At 39.2% G+C, this 13,393-nt stretch overlaps 1 protein-coding gene across 1 annotated transcript; it reads right to left on the bottom strand.

The window, feature by feature from the left end:
* Positions 1-2,846: 2,846 nt before the first annotated feature.
* ifih1 (interferon induced with helicase C domain 1) lies at positions 2,847-10,423 on the bottom strand. Its single transcript, XM_056427203.1, has 13 exons — positions 10,189-10,423; positions 9,908-10,089; positions 9,525-9,696; positions 9,277-9,396; positions 8,699-8,752; positions 6,780-6,997; positions 6,042-6,252; positions 4,877-5,094; positions 4,317-4,418; positions 4,097-4,220; positions 3,790-4,005; positions 3,068-3,324; positions 2,847-2,972 (listed from the first exon to the last, which is right to left on the bottom strand). The coding sequence occupies exons 1-13, from the start codon at positions 10,343-10,345 to the stop codon at positions 2,847-2,849; spliced, it is 2,157 nt and encodes a 718-aa protein (XP_056283178.1). The 5' UTR covers positions 10,346-10,423.
* Positions 10,424-13,393: the final 2,970 nt, after the last annotated feature.

The following is a 13,393-nucleotide window of genomic DNA, read 5'->3' as shown; positions in this document are numbered from 1 at the left end:
CCATCAGAGACCATTTATACATATTTATTTGCTGCCTTAAGTCGTTAAAACTTGTTCTGAACTAATTGGTTACACACTGTTTTCAAATGAAAACGACAACACGGATTCAGGGAAAAAAGCAGACATAGCTTAACAGGTACTGAAATAAACCTGGCAAACAATGAGAGTAACAATAAAACCATCAGACTATGTTTCGCCCCTTAATGTAAAGGGGCTGTTGATTAATTTCCTTTGTGGGTTACACAAACAACCGTTTGGGCGATTTTAGTTTAATCAAACAGCAGTTCCGGTAAAGAATACGCACGAACCAGGAGCCACTTTTAAATTTACGAATGAAAATAATGTGGCATGGTCGTATATTAACTATGAAACATATAATTGACCATATCACCTTGGGTTGCAGTCTTTGAATCTTTGAAGGTGAAAAGTTAATACTTCTTTCACCTTGAGAAAACACACACGGGCTTTCCGCTGGAGATAATAAACTTAAAGGGCCCTTTAAATTTGGGTTCATCATGTAATTAATCGAACAAAAATGAGACCCTCCTAATGCCTGATGAATCAATTCAGGACCTTTATGCTATTTAGGAATGGCAATCCCTTACTACCAGGCGAAAGATTCCAGCGTGAAGCATTCATCTTAGAAATAAATTTTTTGAAGAACAACAAATTTGGTTTGAAGTGAAATGGAACTCTTTAATTACTTTTGAAAAAGTAAAATAATTATGAAGAACAAAAGGAAAACCAGTGGTAATTTTGTTGTTTAAATGACTTAAATGATCCTGGGGATCCACAACTTTCGCAGGGGACAGAATGTCTGATAGTTCTAAAAGCCTAAAGCCAACATTGATCTAAACTGCAAAGCATTTTTCTCATGGTTGAAGTGCTACTATCCCTGTTGGCTGCAAAATTCCCAGAAATGAAGAAAAAAATATCATTTTCCTACGAAAATTTGCACAGTGTGGGAAAATCATAAAATATAACCCCTACAATAGGTGTTTTCAAGTTTTTAGAAGGGAAAAGTATTAAATACGTAACAATTTGGAAGAAAACAAATTAGAAGAAAAAAAGGACTACACAGATGTACAGTTTTAAACTTGTCATCAATACCTTTGCCCTCCTCCGTTAGAATCGATAATTTCTTTTGCCCCTGGTCACATTTTTTTCCTTTAAAACAACAAAGTTCTCAAAATGGAGCAGGGCCGTTTCCTTGGTAACATATTGATCTTAATGGAAAATCAAATCACAGGGGAGCAAAATTGTTTGAAAACTATGCATTCTTGGTGGGCCAGCGAAAAACATATATTGGGCTCAAATCCCAAGAAGACACAGTACTGAATAAAATAATAATTTTACTGTAATTAGCTTATCATGATCATAAGACTGAATACTATTTATGTGAGTGTCCAACCAACATTCAATTTCATGTTTTAAATGGTGAAAATCCCAAATCATCAAGTAACCCATGTTATATTGAACATGGTCAAACATGGGAATCCTGGATCCACCCAGAGAAAGATTCGAATAAACAGAAATTTATGAGTCTGACAACATGTGATTTGGATTCATTCTAGTGTTTCCTTAAAAAAGTTTTCTGTCATTTTAAAAGTTCCCTGTAAAAGAAAAACAAATAGTTTACAAATGTTAAAGTCAATAGAGGAAATTCATTTTTAATTGGAGGAAAACTTGCCCACTTGTGTGCAGATATGTCCTTTCTCAGTTTAAAGACAACTACTAAAATCAGGTGTAATTGCTCAACATTATTTTGATGACCTTGTCTGCATATGGAATGGGTTTGTGACACGGCAGCAAATTAGACCTTTCAATGTATAATAATCCTTTCCATTTTAGCCCTTTCCATGAGCTGAATAAACAATTATTTAAAAAATAACCAAAGAAAGAATTGTCAGCACTGGAATAAATCACAACATGAAGAAACATTTCCCGTTTAATTCAAAATAATAGGTCCATGGATTTTGATTCAAAATTATGTAACGTCTCATACCCCCTTCTTCAAAGGTTTAAGCCCAAAATGAACTCTGTCATCAAGTTCCCTTTTTTGGTTGAAAGCCCAATTTGGTTCATCAATCAACTGAAAGTATATGAACCTTTTTTTAAGGTACAGTAGAAAACCAAAAACCTGATAATAAACAATTCATTTTCCTGGCCAGTAAAAAGATTAAGCTGAGTGTGTCACGAAATTGCATTGTCGGTTGATAAAATAGGAATTTGTTTATCAGTTACTTTTCATGATAAATAAATTTGAGGATTTATTTGATTTTCGTTAAGGTGCTCAGCTGCAGGTACATTCAATAATTTGGGCATTGATTAAAACCTGCATGCATAATGTCGTTCACTCGAATAAAAACATAATTAAATTTCCTGAACTCCGCTGACTTATGCATGTTTTTGATGACTCTGGATGTTGCCGGGAAGACGGTTTGCTTCAGTCGCAGCTAATTATAAAATTTATCGATTCCAGATCCTTCTCCTGCAATAATCTAGAGTCAGTAATGTAAATTGTGTTCATTGAATTAAAGGAACTGAAAAACTCAAAAAAGTTGGATCTCATTTGATGACAGTTCGCCTTAGGGTCACAACTGAGAAAACAATACCCTCTTTCATCACTGCGTTAATTTCTGACTTTGGTGCTGACTTGTCCATTATGTACCATTAACATCCATTAGCCCGTTTCGTTTTACACTTTGTTAAGAAACAACTTTCACTTTTAAGTCAGAGGTGATGCATTTTAAATGGTAAACAAAACTTAAATGCCAATTTAACATATTGATAAAGGTCACAAACAAGGTATTTCCAACACACAATAACCTTTAGATCATAAATCTTCAGGGCACGGCCTGCATAACAAAATTGCACGCTGGTATGTCCAAACCCTCCTCTGCGACGGTGGTAGCAATCAACAAGTTGACTTCACCATTGCGGAATTTGTTCAGTACGTCCCTCTGCTCTGCCTGATAAATGACACATTTGAGGCCATTATGATTTGTATTTAAAGTTGTTAGGTTGCTCGGGGAAATATGCTGCAGTTTGTGTCACATGCACTCACATTGGTCATTGCCTTAACAGCACTCTGGTCACTTTGCCCAATCATATGTGCGGCTTTCACTCCGACATCAGCATACTTGGGATTTTCCTGAATCCACTGACTTAGAGCAATGGCGCTGCGACGTGTTTTGGTGAAAATTATCCCTCTGGCCTCCTCCCTGCTGCTGAATTCACGCAGGATTTGGCTTCTTAGTTTCGACAGGCTATCATTTTCATACTCTGGGTTTGATGCGAGCATCTCCAGCTCATCCTTCTTCTCTGCAAGACATCAGATGTCAAAGTATTGTGGTAAATTCTTAGTATCATTTTAGAAGTTAAAGGAACAGTTTGAGGAAAAACTTTTATTCGAAAGCCAAAGTGGATAAACTACGAGGTGTTGATGTACAGGTCTCGTTAACACCGTTGGGCTCCTAGGCAACCTGCGGAAACTTACACATGAAACCACGGCTTGCAGGTTTTACACTTTGGAGATATAATGAGTTAATTAGTGAACTTTACAGGTGCTGTATTTTGTGGATTTTGTTGCCTTTGGAAATAACCATTTTAGCTGTTTCCTTATGTTTCCAGTCTTTATGTTAAGCTAAACAAACTTTATATTTAGAGATATGAGAGTGGTGTCACTATTTGCAAGATGTTAAATACTTAACTATTGACTTAAAATGCAACGGGAAATTAACAGTATTGATAACAAGTCACAAGGGCGTTTTCCCAACACCACAATACCTTTAAACAGATTGCAGAGGAATCTCTCAGTATCGGTACTTTGCATGACATGCTCCTCGTCTGGTATTATTTTTTTCTTTATCTCCTCCTCGTGGTATTTGTTCAGGAAACTGAAAGCATCCTGCATGCGAATGGTGTGGCTGAGTTTCAGGCCCTCGTTGTACTGTCGAAGGTGCTCAGAGCAAATCCGCACTTTCTGATTTTCCTCTGTTGCAGCTGGAACAAATTGAGACAAGTTTTAGATCCGAGAAGCCAGGTAGCTGGTTATAAAAAGCATCTAGAGAGAAGCATCACATATTGTGCTCACCTATTCGCTCTTTTTGGACAACCCACTGTTCATAAATCTGAGTGCCAAACTCAGAGGTGAGGCTCAGCTCAGCATGTGTGTGAATGGAATTCATGATGTTCTTGATTACATCACCAAAAGGATCCTGAAAAGAACGCAAACATGTAACACTCTTTCATTCCTGATAGAGAAACTGTATTATAAAGCTACCATGAGGTCATCCCCTGTTGAACCAATGTACCTCTTTTCTGTCTTCAACAGGACAAAGGATTTTCCTTGGTTCCCTTTGGTACTGCCCAAGGCCCTTCGTCATGATTCTGGAAGCATCCAAGTTTGCACAAATCTATGAAAGAAAGACATGTTTTATTTTTCATTGAAATGAATACAAATAAGACATATCCATCTCAGTGATTTCCTACTACATAAATGTCTGCATGTCAGACACAGTTGAGCAGAAGCCAAAAAGCTGTTTTTAAATTTTCCAAAAACTTGGAAATAGCTTGGCAGGATGAATGTGATCCTCGATGACGAAGGCAAAGAAACGGCAGGGTTCAGATGAGCAAAAGATGAGAGTATAAAACTAAAAGAAAGATCATTATTTTGTTGATTTTGAATGTGAATATATCAGGTGTAGGTGCACAATTAAAACAGCTTGATTAGCAACAGGTTAATCATCTCTTCTGTGATTCTTATGGGCCTCTGGTTGTATAGTAGTTAGCATTCGATTATTAGGTGTTGCTAATATGTGTTCTGTGCTTTTGTCTACATAGGTGTGGACAGGAAGCAGAGAATAGTACTCACGCGCAGTATGTGGTCCACAGTTTTGTCCAATTTTGTGGCACCATCAACACCCGGTGAGGCGGTCAGGCCCAGGATCTGAGGGAGGGGCTTGGGCTTCTTCTGCTCTTTTTTCAGCCTTTTGTTTTTGTGCTTTTGCATCAGATAGCGCATCATTATGTGGTTGTAGACTCCTCCTTTCTGAGTGTGGTGACACTCATCTATTACGATCAGTGTCAGATCTACATGAAGAGAAGACGTGACAGAAAAATGTATAAAAATGCATGTATTGAACAGTATGTCACACAAAGAAGTCTTGTTGTAAAAAGCAACATGGAGGATTAAAACAAGAGATTCTTTGGACAGAATGATGTTTTGGCAAAGCAGTGCCATTTATAGGATATTTATTTGTATTTCTTTTTCAGCCTTGTAGAGTTTGATTTTAACTGCTACGATTATTTTTTTCAGTTCTAACATCTGTCTTTGAGAGAGATCCTCCCACACAAACCAGCACATTTCCAGGAACCTGACTCATCAGTTTAAGCCACACAATAAATAACACATGCTGGAAAACCTCGAAAATAGCTTCAACTCATTATTTATTTATTTTTACTTTAAAAAAAAGTCTGAGTGAGGTGAATCATAAGCATTCACACGAAGAAGTTAAACCAGTGATACAAATATGTCCCCGGGGGAAGAAGAGAAAGAACGGAGGAGTGGCAGCTTGATGTACTGTGGGTGATAGAAGGTCTCATGTGAATTTGATCAGCCGCACACTGATGGCTTGAACAGACGTGTGGCCTGGAAGGCAGGATATAGGAAAAAAAGAAAAAGGACACGCTCTCAGGCGTTTCAACAAACAGCATATGTTCCGCCGGGGTGGCTATTCCACCTTGGACTGGTGAGTGCCAACAATAGTGAACAGCCGAGCCGGAAGACTTTGACAAGATCCTGTCAGGTATCATCAGGGGAGATGTTACGAGTCCTCTGGGTGGCTTTCTATTCAAAAACCTGTCAGTGTGTGTGGTTTAAGCCTGAACAGATTTGAACTAAATGTTTTAGGATGCATTTAAAAAAAAAAAACCAGGAAGTTGTTTTGACCTTATTTAAATGCTTAATGCCTGTGTGTTTTTAAGAGGTGATCAGGTTCAAGACGAAAGAGAATTGTATAATAATTGTATAAGCATACCGCTCAACTCCACCCCTTCATCCTCTCCTTTGTTAGACCTCTCCAAGAAATTCTCAAGGATCTGGGCAGTGCAGATGATGACGTCATTTTTCTTCACTATCTCTGTGAATGAGATTTTGAGCTGGCAGTCTCCACTGACTCTCTCCACTTTATACGTCTGCTTCAGAAATGGCAAGAACTCTGCAGAGTAATGCTGCTCAACAAGAGGAACCTGCAGGACATCAGAGCACATTCAATACAATGATGTTGATGGTAATGAAGAAATATCTGCATCGTTTCTATTACTAAAAGCTCCTTGTTGTTGTTTGTTTATGCAACAGCATTTGGTGTGCCCTGATTAAAAAATATGTTGTTGTTCAGTGTGAGCTACTCTCTCTTCTGCAGAGAAGTGACTTATTGTGAGTTATTATTTGGTTCTTTCCAGTGTTAAAGCACGGTGAACCACTATGATCAGTTTAAGTCACATACAATCACTATTTCTCAAGCTGTTTTAAAATTCAACTAAATAGTTGTACAACTTAAATAGAGGCCTTTTCCAGTGCGGAGCAGATCACATGCATCTCAAATGGAACCAAAGTGCAAGGGAATACTTAAACCGTGTGGCATGTAATTTGTGGTGAGCTGACCCACATGTCCAAATTGACTGAAAGATAGAATGTTTTCTTTGGATTTGAAGAGCAGATAAGTCGGTCAGCATAGTGTTGCAAAGCCAAGCGGTTTCAAGTCAGGTTGTTGTACCTTGTTCACCAGGACGACCACTTTCCCTGAAAGCCCTTTTGCCCTCCTGTGGTCCAGATGTTTTTTGGTAATGTAAACTGCAACTCTGGTTTTACCACTTCCTGTCGGGAGGCACACGATGATGTTTTTCCCTTCCAAGGCAGGTCTAGCGACGTCCATCTGATAATCTCGAAGAACAATATCAGCTATTTCTGGACCTCCAGCTGCTGCTCCAAGACCTGTAATGCAGAGCAGAGCCTCAGACAGACAACACTTATTGTCTATTTCAGAAATCCACAATTACAGGCATCACAAGCAGGAAACCACTGTGCTTGTCATTGTTTGTGGTTTTCGTCCTGGGCTGGAATGTTTTCTTAAAGCTGCTATGAAAAATGCAAAACACACTGTGACCATGTGCACTGATTTCATGGAATATGTTCTTCTTAAAAAACATAAACAATGAACATTCAGACTCTAAAGTCTCCTGACTTTAAACAACAATGACGACAGAATGAACTATACAGAACACCATAAAGCCGCATGCCTGACATACAGTAGTCAATATTTGAACACTGTGCTAAATTTTTTTATTTCAGTCAGATTGCTTAGTTTTAACCAGATATATTCAAACATATGTGCCAAAAGCTGGCTAGCAGACGTCATTGTTCAAGTACAAATAAATCAATGTAATTTGGCATTTTACTCATGAGATCTAAAATAGGAATTCCCATTCCAAGGCGTATATGATAACACTTTTACTGCCTCAAATGTGTCTAAAATAATCAAACTCCAGGTGATGTACAGTATTTCCTTGCACAAGCTAACATCTGCTTGTATTTATCAATCATTTAGATTTTCTCAAGTGGCTTGCAGTGTATCATTTCATCACATTTCATTTCACTGTGTCCTATGTTCCTGTTTGCAAGGACAGAACACTTTATGATTCACTTCAGTCAGACTTGAAGTCGCTGGCGGGCTATGACTCATTTGCTCTGTCTAGGCCGGGGATGTGCATATACCCCCCTCTCTGCTACCTTCAATTTGAGGTACTATGTTTCCCCCCAGTTATGAGTTCAATCTCCCGGAAAGCTTTTTTTCCCCACTGTGCAAACAGCTTTTAATTTTCCCTCTCAGACCGGGTATGCCAGAGGTTAAAGTGCTGTTTCAAGGAACGGCTAGAAGTAAATACATGTCTGTGCCTGTGGCTAGATCGAGCTTAAAAGACAATAACAAGTAAACAGTGGCCTGTGTAACCCCCTGTATTTTTACTTATTACAGTAGGAAAGTCAACAATCAGCTTTGTTTAATATCGTTAAAAAGCCACAGGCTTATTTTTCAATTTAATTCAATGCAGTGAAATGAATTCCAGAACCACTAATAACTGCACATGAAACAATCGTATATGTGATCATCTCTGTTTAATCCAAGCACCTTGGCCAACCAGCCAGGTTGATGTCACGACTCATTTAACGAGACAAACTGCACTGCAACGAATTATTAATGTAATTAGTTCACACGGCTCTACTCTCTACATATAGGTGTAATGGAAAGCCTCACTCCACAGCGACTTGAATTCAAGTTTTCCTTTACATTATCTAACAATGTGCCAATATAGCAGCATGTGGTTTAAATTTAAAGTGCTGGCTATGCTCTGTCCGCTTTGACCTCCATGTGGTCCATCATGGTACACACATGGAACTTATTGTCTGCTGTCAAGCAGCCAGAAATATTACACTTGCAGCAAATCCCAAACACACTCATTCTGCTTTTACTGCACTATTGGGCATCTACACATCCAGCTTTTCTCGCGATGATTTGAGTTTTGTTGTTGTTCCGTGTGTGGGACTAGAATCCACTTTTTAGATTACTAGCATACTTTGAATCCTAAAACATAAACAGTATCAACTACTGTAGGGTGAGTGGCGGTGGATCAGTCCCACCTGGTTGTGAGCTTGTTGGCAGTTGATTGGATTCAGGAGCTTCTTCGTACAGGTCTGAAAAGACAGTTACATTTGTAGTTTATTACAATTATAGATACAAATGCAATGACATGCATTTGGCCTGGCTCTCTCAGCCCTTAAAACTCTGAAAGAAAAAAGACTGCTTATACTGAGATATTAACTCAGGTATACCATCATGAAAGGCAGGACGTACATCTTAAACCTGTTGTCTGTGTTGGGAATAGCAACTGCTAAAGAGTCAGTCCACCAACATTACCAAAGGGTAGATTTCTCCTCTTCCTCCTGGTGGTATCTCACCATGCAGTTAATTGCAGATGGAGATTTCTGATTTCTGGTGCCTCTCAATAAAGCAAAAGAGGTGGATTGAATTCTGTGAGGTCCTTAAATTACATTTTTATTTTGTTTACGAGAAGCAATGTCCCAGTTACTCATTATAATTCACAGACCTGGCTCTGGACAGTTTCAGAGATGACATATGTGAGTGACTCTTGTGCGTGTTTTACTATATCAACTAAATAAACTATTTTCATAAACATGTCCATACAAAACTGCCAGACCTGCTTCATCCTGAGACTCCTCCATAACGTTGATGTCCAATAACTGTAGGCTATCACTGCATTCGGCCACTGCTGGAGCTTCAATCTCATCTTTCACTGAAGGCAGGTTCTCTTCGGCGCCTAATGGTAAATAATAACATCACACTTGTTAAATGAATTAGTAAACGTCTAGTAAATAATCTCTACCAAACCCAGATACTTCTCTCATGACATTCCCTGTGTTGGGTGTGTGCTCCTGTGTGAGTCACCTTTCTTGTCAGAGTCAGGTGACCCTCCAGTCAGCTCGTACAGTTCCTTGTGATCAGTTTCACGCAGAACCTCGAGAAACTCAGAGAACCATCCTTTTCGACCCTTCACGATAGCACTCAGAAGTTCACGTGCTCCAGCTATGTTTCCTCGTTGTGTTGTTGTGGAAATAATCTACAGCAGGAGCATAATAATATACAGGTTTAAGGTTGTCAGAGTGAGGTACAGCGCTGTGTGAAACAGATGAGGAGCCTACATGTGTCTGCCATCGTGTGGCCAACCACTGCAAAGACAAGTGGAACTGGAAAAAACTACACACGACTGTGGATGTTGTGAGAGGTACAATATTCTCCAGTGACAGATTCAAATATGATGGTGTACTTACAATCTCACTATCCTCCTGGGTGAGTAGTTCTCGGGAGAAACATTTCATCTGCACCTCATCAGTCTTCATGTTCAGAAGACTTGGTGAGAGTAGTTCAATGAGCTTGACACGTTGATCATTTTCGGCCTCCACTGCAGGCTCTGGGGGATTGGATTGCATGTATTCCGCTGCACATTCACACCCTGCATGTTTCAACGCATCAACAAATGTCATGAACCAGCCATCGTCATGTGGCTTCTTTAGAACTGCGGAAATAAGTTGATCCGCGGCCTTAGGGTTACCTTCGTTTCTCGCCTTCTGTTTGATCTGCTCCTTTTGGCCGATTTCGATGAAATCTATATGATCCAGAACCTGATCCACTCTGATAAGCTCTCGCAACCTCTGCCTATAGTGTTCGATGAGGCTCTCACATTCCTCGTTCTCGTTATCAGAAGCCATGGCGACTTCAATCAGCCGATCTTTATCACGCTGAGCGCAGGAGCCTCGACTCAAGCCTCACTAAGTATGACAACAGGGAGTAAACACGATGACTCGCTGTATCGAGGAAATGAAACAGTTTCACTTTCGTTTCTCCCAAACCAGCAAGCGTTAAACTGTAGTTATCTCAAAATAGACACAAACACGTTGCCCATTGCATGATATACAAATGAAACATTAGATGTAGACAAAAACAATAAATTATAAATGTTTTTCGGTATTCACAAAAGCGTAATCCAATCTCAACCTGAATAAAAACATATTTTACGGACATATTTTTTTAACTTAATCTTTCACAGATCTGATGATTCGGCTTAGAATTTTGTTGTTGCGTAGGATGAACATGTCTGCAATATTTGTGACATTTCTATTCATGTGTTTATAGATGGTTTAAGTGTGCGCACGCGTCGCCTGATATACGGATCAGGTTTTAATAACTGTCTCCGGTGTCAAGTTTTAAGACTATTTTTTACGGCGTCGAGCTCCACGCATATTCATGCTGCGTTTAAGTGCTAGTTGAAAACTAGGAATTCTGGGTTTTTGGTAAGTCAACGTCCTTGTAATCGAATTCACTCCTTATTAAACTGGCCACCAGGTGTCAGCATTGTAACATATGTTCCAATAATAGGTCTTTGAATGCAACTGACTGAGTTATGTACAGCTGCTTTAATTTGAATATTTACACTGACCTGTACTCCGCCGTTTATAATAATAATAATAATCAATGTTTATAGGGATATTTTATGTGTTAATATACATATTTGTATTGAACGTTTAGTATAACATGTTGTTAGGAACTTTGTTTAAAGGTGAGTATAAGTACATTAAGTTAAAGCCCAACACACCACTTGTCCATTAACACAGGTGTTTTCATTTGTGGCTGATTAACATCGTTTGATTGTCTTTTCCCTCACTATAATTGTGCACCTGTAAAGGTGGGACAGCTTTACTATATGCATTGAGCTGACCTCATGTAATTCCCCAACATAGCTCTGTCAAGCTTGTGCAACTTTAGAGGAGAAATACTACTCTCGTAATTTGTATTTCCACTCTTAGTACACCTTTATGGACTCACAAAGAATAATATGACACAACTAGAAGTGTTTTTTTCTCTTCATTTATTGCTCCCACAGCTTCAAAACAAACATGTTTTTCTAATGAGTTTCTTATATAATTTACTCAGTTAAAAAAGAAAATATATATATTTTTACATCTTGCAATGTGATGTGTTTATCTTCTAACAATTGTCTAACAACATTTATAATTGAATGTACATTATTAACAAAAACAGTACAGGGAAATGATATGCTTCAATGATGTTATGGTTAGTTATACATGAAGATGTTGACTTAGCATTTGGATTGGTTGAATAGGCACAAAACCCTCTCTGGGGCCTGTTTATGCGCAAGTACTAACTTTCCATGTGTTCTCCTTCTCCTCTCTCGTCAACACATCCTTTAAGTGCATCCTAAAAAGAGACAAATATGCTGACATCATAAGATATTGTTATGTGCTACTTTGGGCTCTTAAGCAGTGCAAAACAGTAAACATATACATACAAAAACATGCACTGCCATGTAGAAATACCTACATCATACTTGTTTGTCAGAGTCCTAGCTCTGAGATACCAGCAGAATACTCTTAAATCTGTTATGTTATGTTATGATAACTTCACAGACAAGCATGTATGGTGTGTTCTGTTAGCTTAATGTTGTGCAGTAGGTGCAGGCCAGTGTTGTACAGTAATAATGCACATTGTTTGAAGAAGAAAACAACAGTATACTTGATACTGTGCTATATAATGCAGTGCAATTTTTTCATAACCCCTGAGTCACACTACAGAGAAGACGGGCATACAACTAAGGATAAGAAACCTTTTCTCACAACTTTGTAAAAATGCTGTATTACACTAATAGCTTCAGAAAACAGTATAATCTGTTCATATGCAGGCCCTCTCAGGAGAGTGTGTCTATGTATCACACACAAGCGTTATACTCAAACAGGCTCTAACAGGACTTGCCAGGTTCATCAGTGACTGTTGAGGCTGCTCACGTGGCCAGTATCCCAGCAGGGGTAATTCACCGTGTTTGTTCTGACCTATGGCCTTATCATCGCCTCAGAGTCAGGTGCCAGGCAAAGACTTCAACTGGGGGAAGAATGGCTATGTCACCATTTTCCTGTTATGACAAAGTGTCCTTCTCATGCTTAACGTAATCATGCAGTTCATGAAAGATGGCAACAAGGACACAGTAGTGCAAGGCCCAAGCATTGGCTCACATTCTTGATTCCAGGACTCCGTTTGGTCTTGAAAACAGCTTGGACTACCTGGTGACAGAGGCGGGCCGCCTCTAGCCAATAATCACAACTTTGAGTCAAAGTCTCCATCTCTACTTCCTTTTCCCCACTAACTGGAGTACAGGAAGCTAAGTGATGGATTGCATGTGCCTGTCTCTAGGGCCACTTTAGCAGTGGGTAGGACAGTTACTGCTCTCTGTTGACACTGAGCTTCCTGGGAAATAATCTTCCCCTCTTCTGACGACAGAAATAAAAGGGTAAGAAAAGCCCAAATAAATAATTACTGTTAACTATTTATAATGCATTTCATAAGTATATCAGTCGATGGACAAAAATGCTCCTGGCCAGATCTCGGTTCTATATAGTTGGGTGATCTGGGTGTTTGGCTTTTTACTGCCCCTCTTCCTTGCTTTCTGCACAGGGGTACTTGTAGGGAAGGATTTGTGGCTGCCATGTGTCACCTTGTCTGTCAGGTGACTTTCTTCTGTCTTTGATTGTGGTTTTAGTGTCTATAAACTGTGTTTGGTCTCTCTCTGGATGTTGCCAAGCATGTTCAGCTCTTACAGGAACATTATCTGGGGATGACGAGGGGCAGTTGGCCTGAGTCTTTTTTGTGTACATGCACTTCCTGTTTTCCTGGCAGTGGCTTGGCCTGGGTGTTTAGGAGCTACTCTTGTCGGCGCTTTGCACCCGAAACCAGAAAGAAACACGTGA

Source organism: Pseudoliparis swirei, chromosome 2 (assembly GCF_029220125.1).
Source record: "Pseudoliparis swirei isolate HS2019 ecotype Mariana Trench chromosome 2, NWPU_hadal_v1, whole genome shotgun sequence".
NCBI lineage: Eukaryota > Metazoa > Chordata > Actinopteri > Perciformes > Liparidae > Pseudoliparis > Pseudoliparis swirei.
The sequence above is the reverse complement of the archived record's forward strand: the minus strand, read 5'-3'. Positions and strand labels throughout refer to the sequence as shown.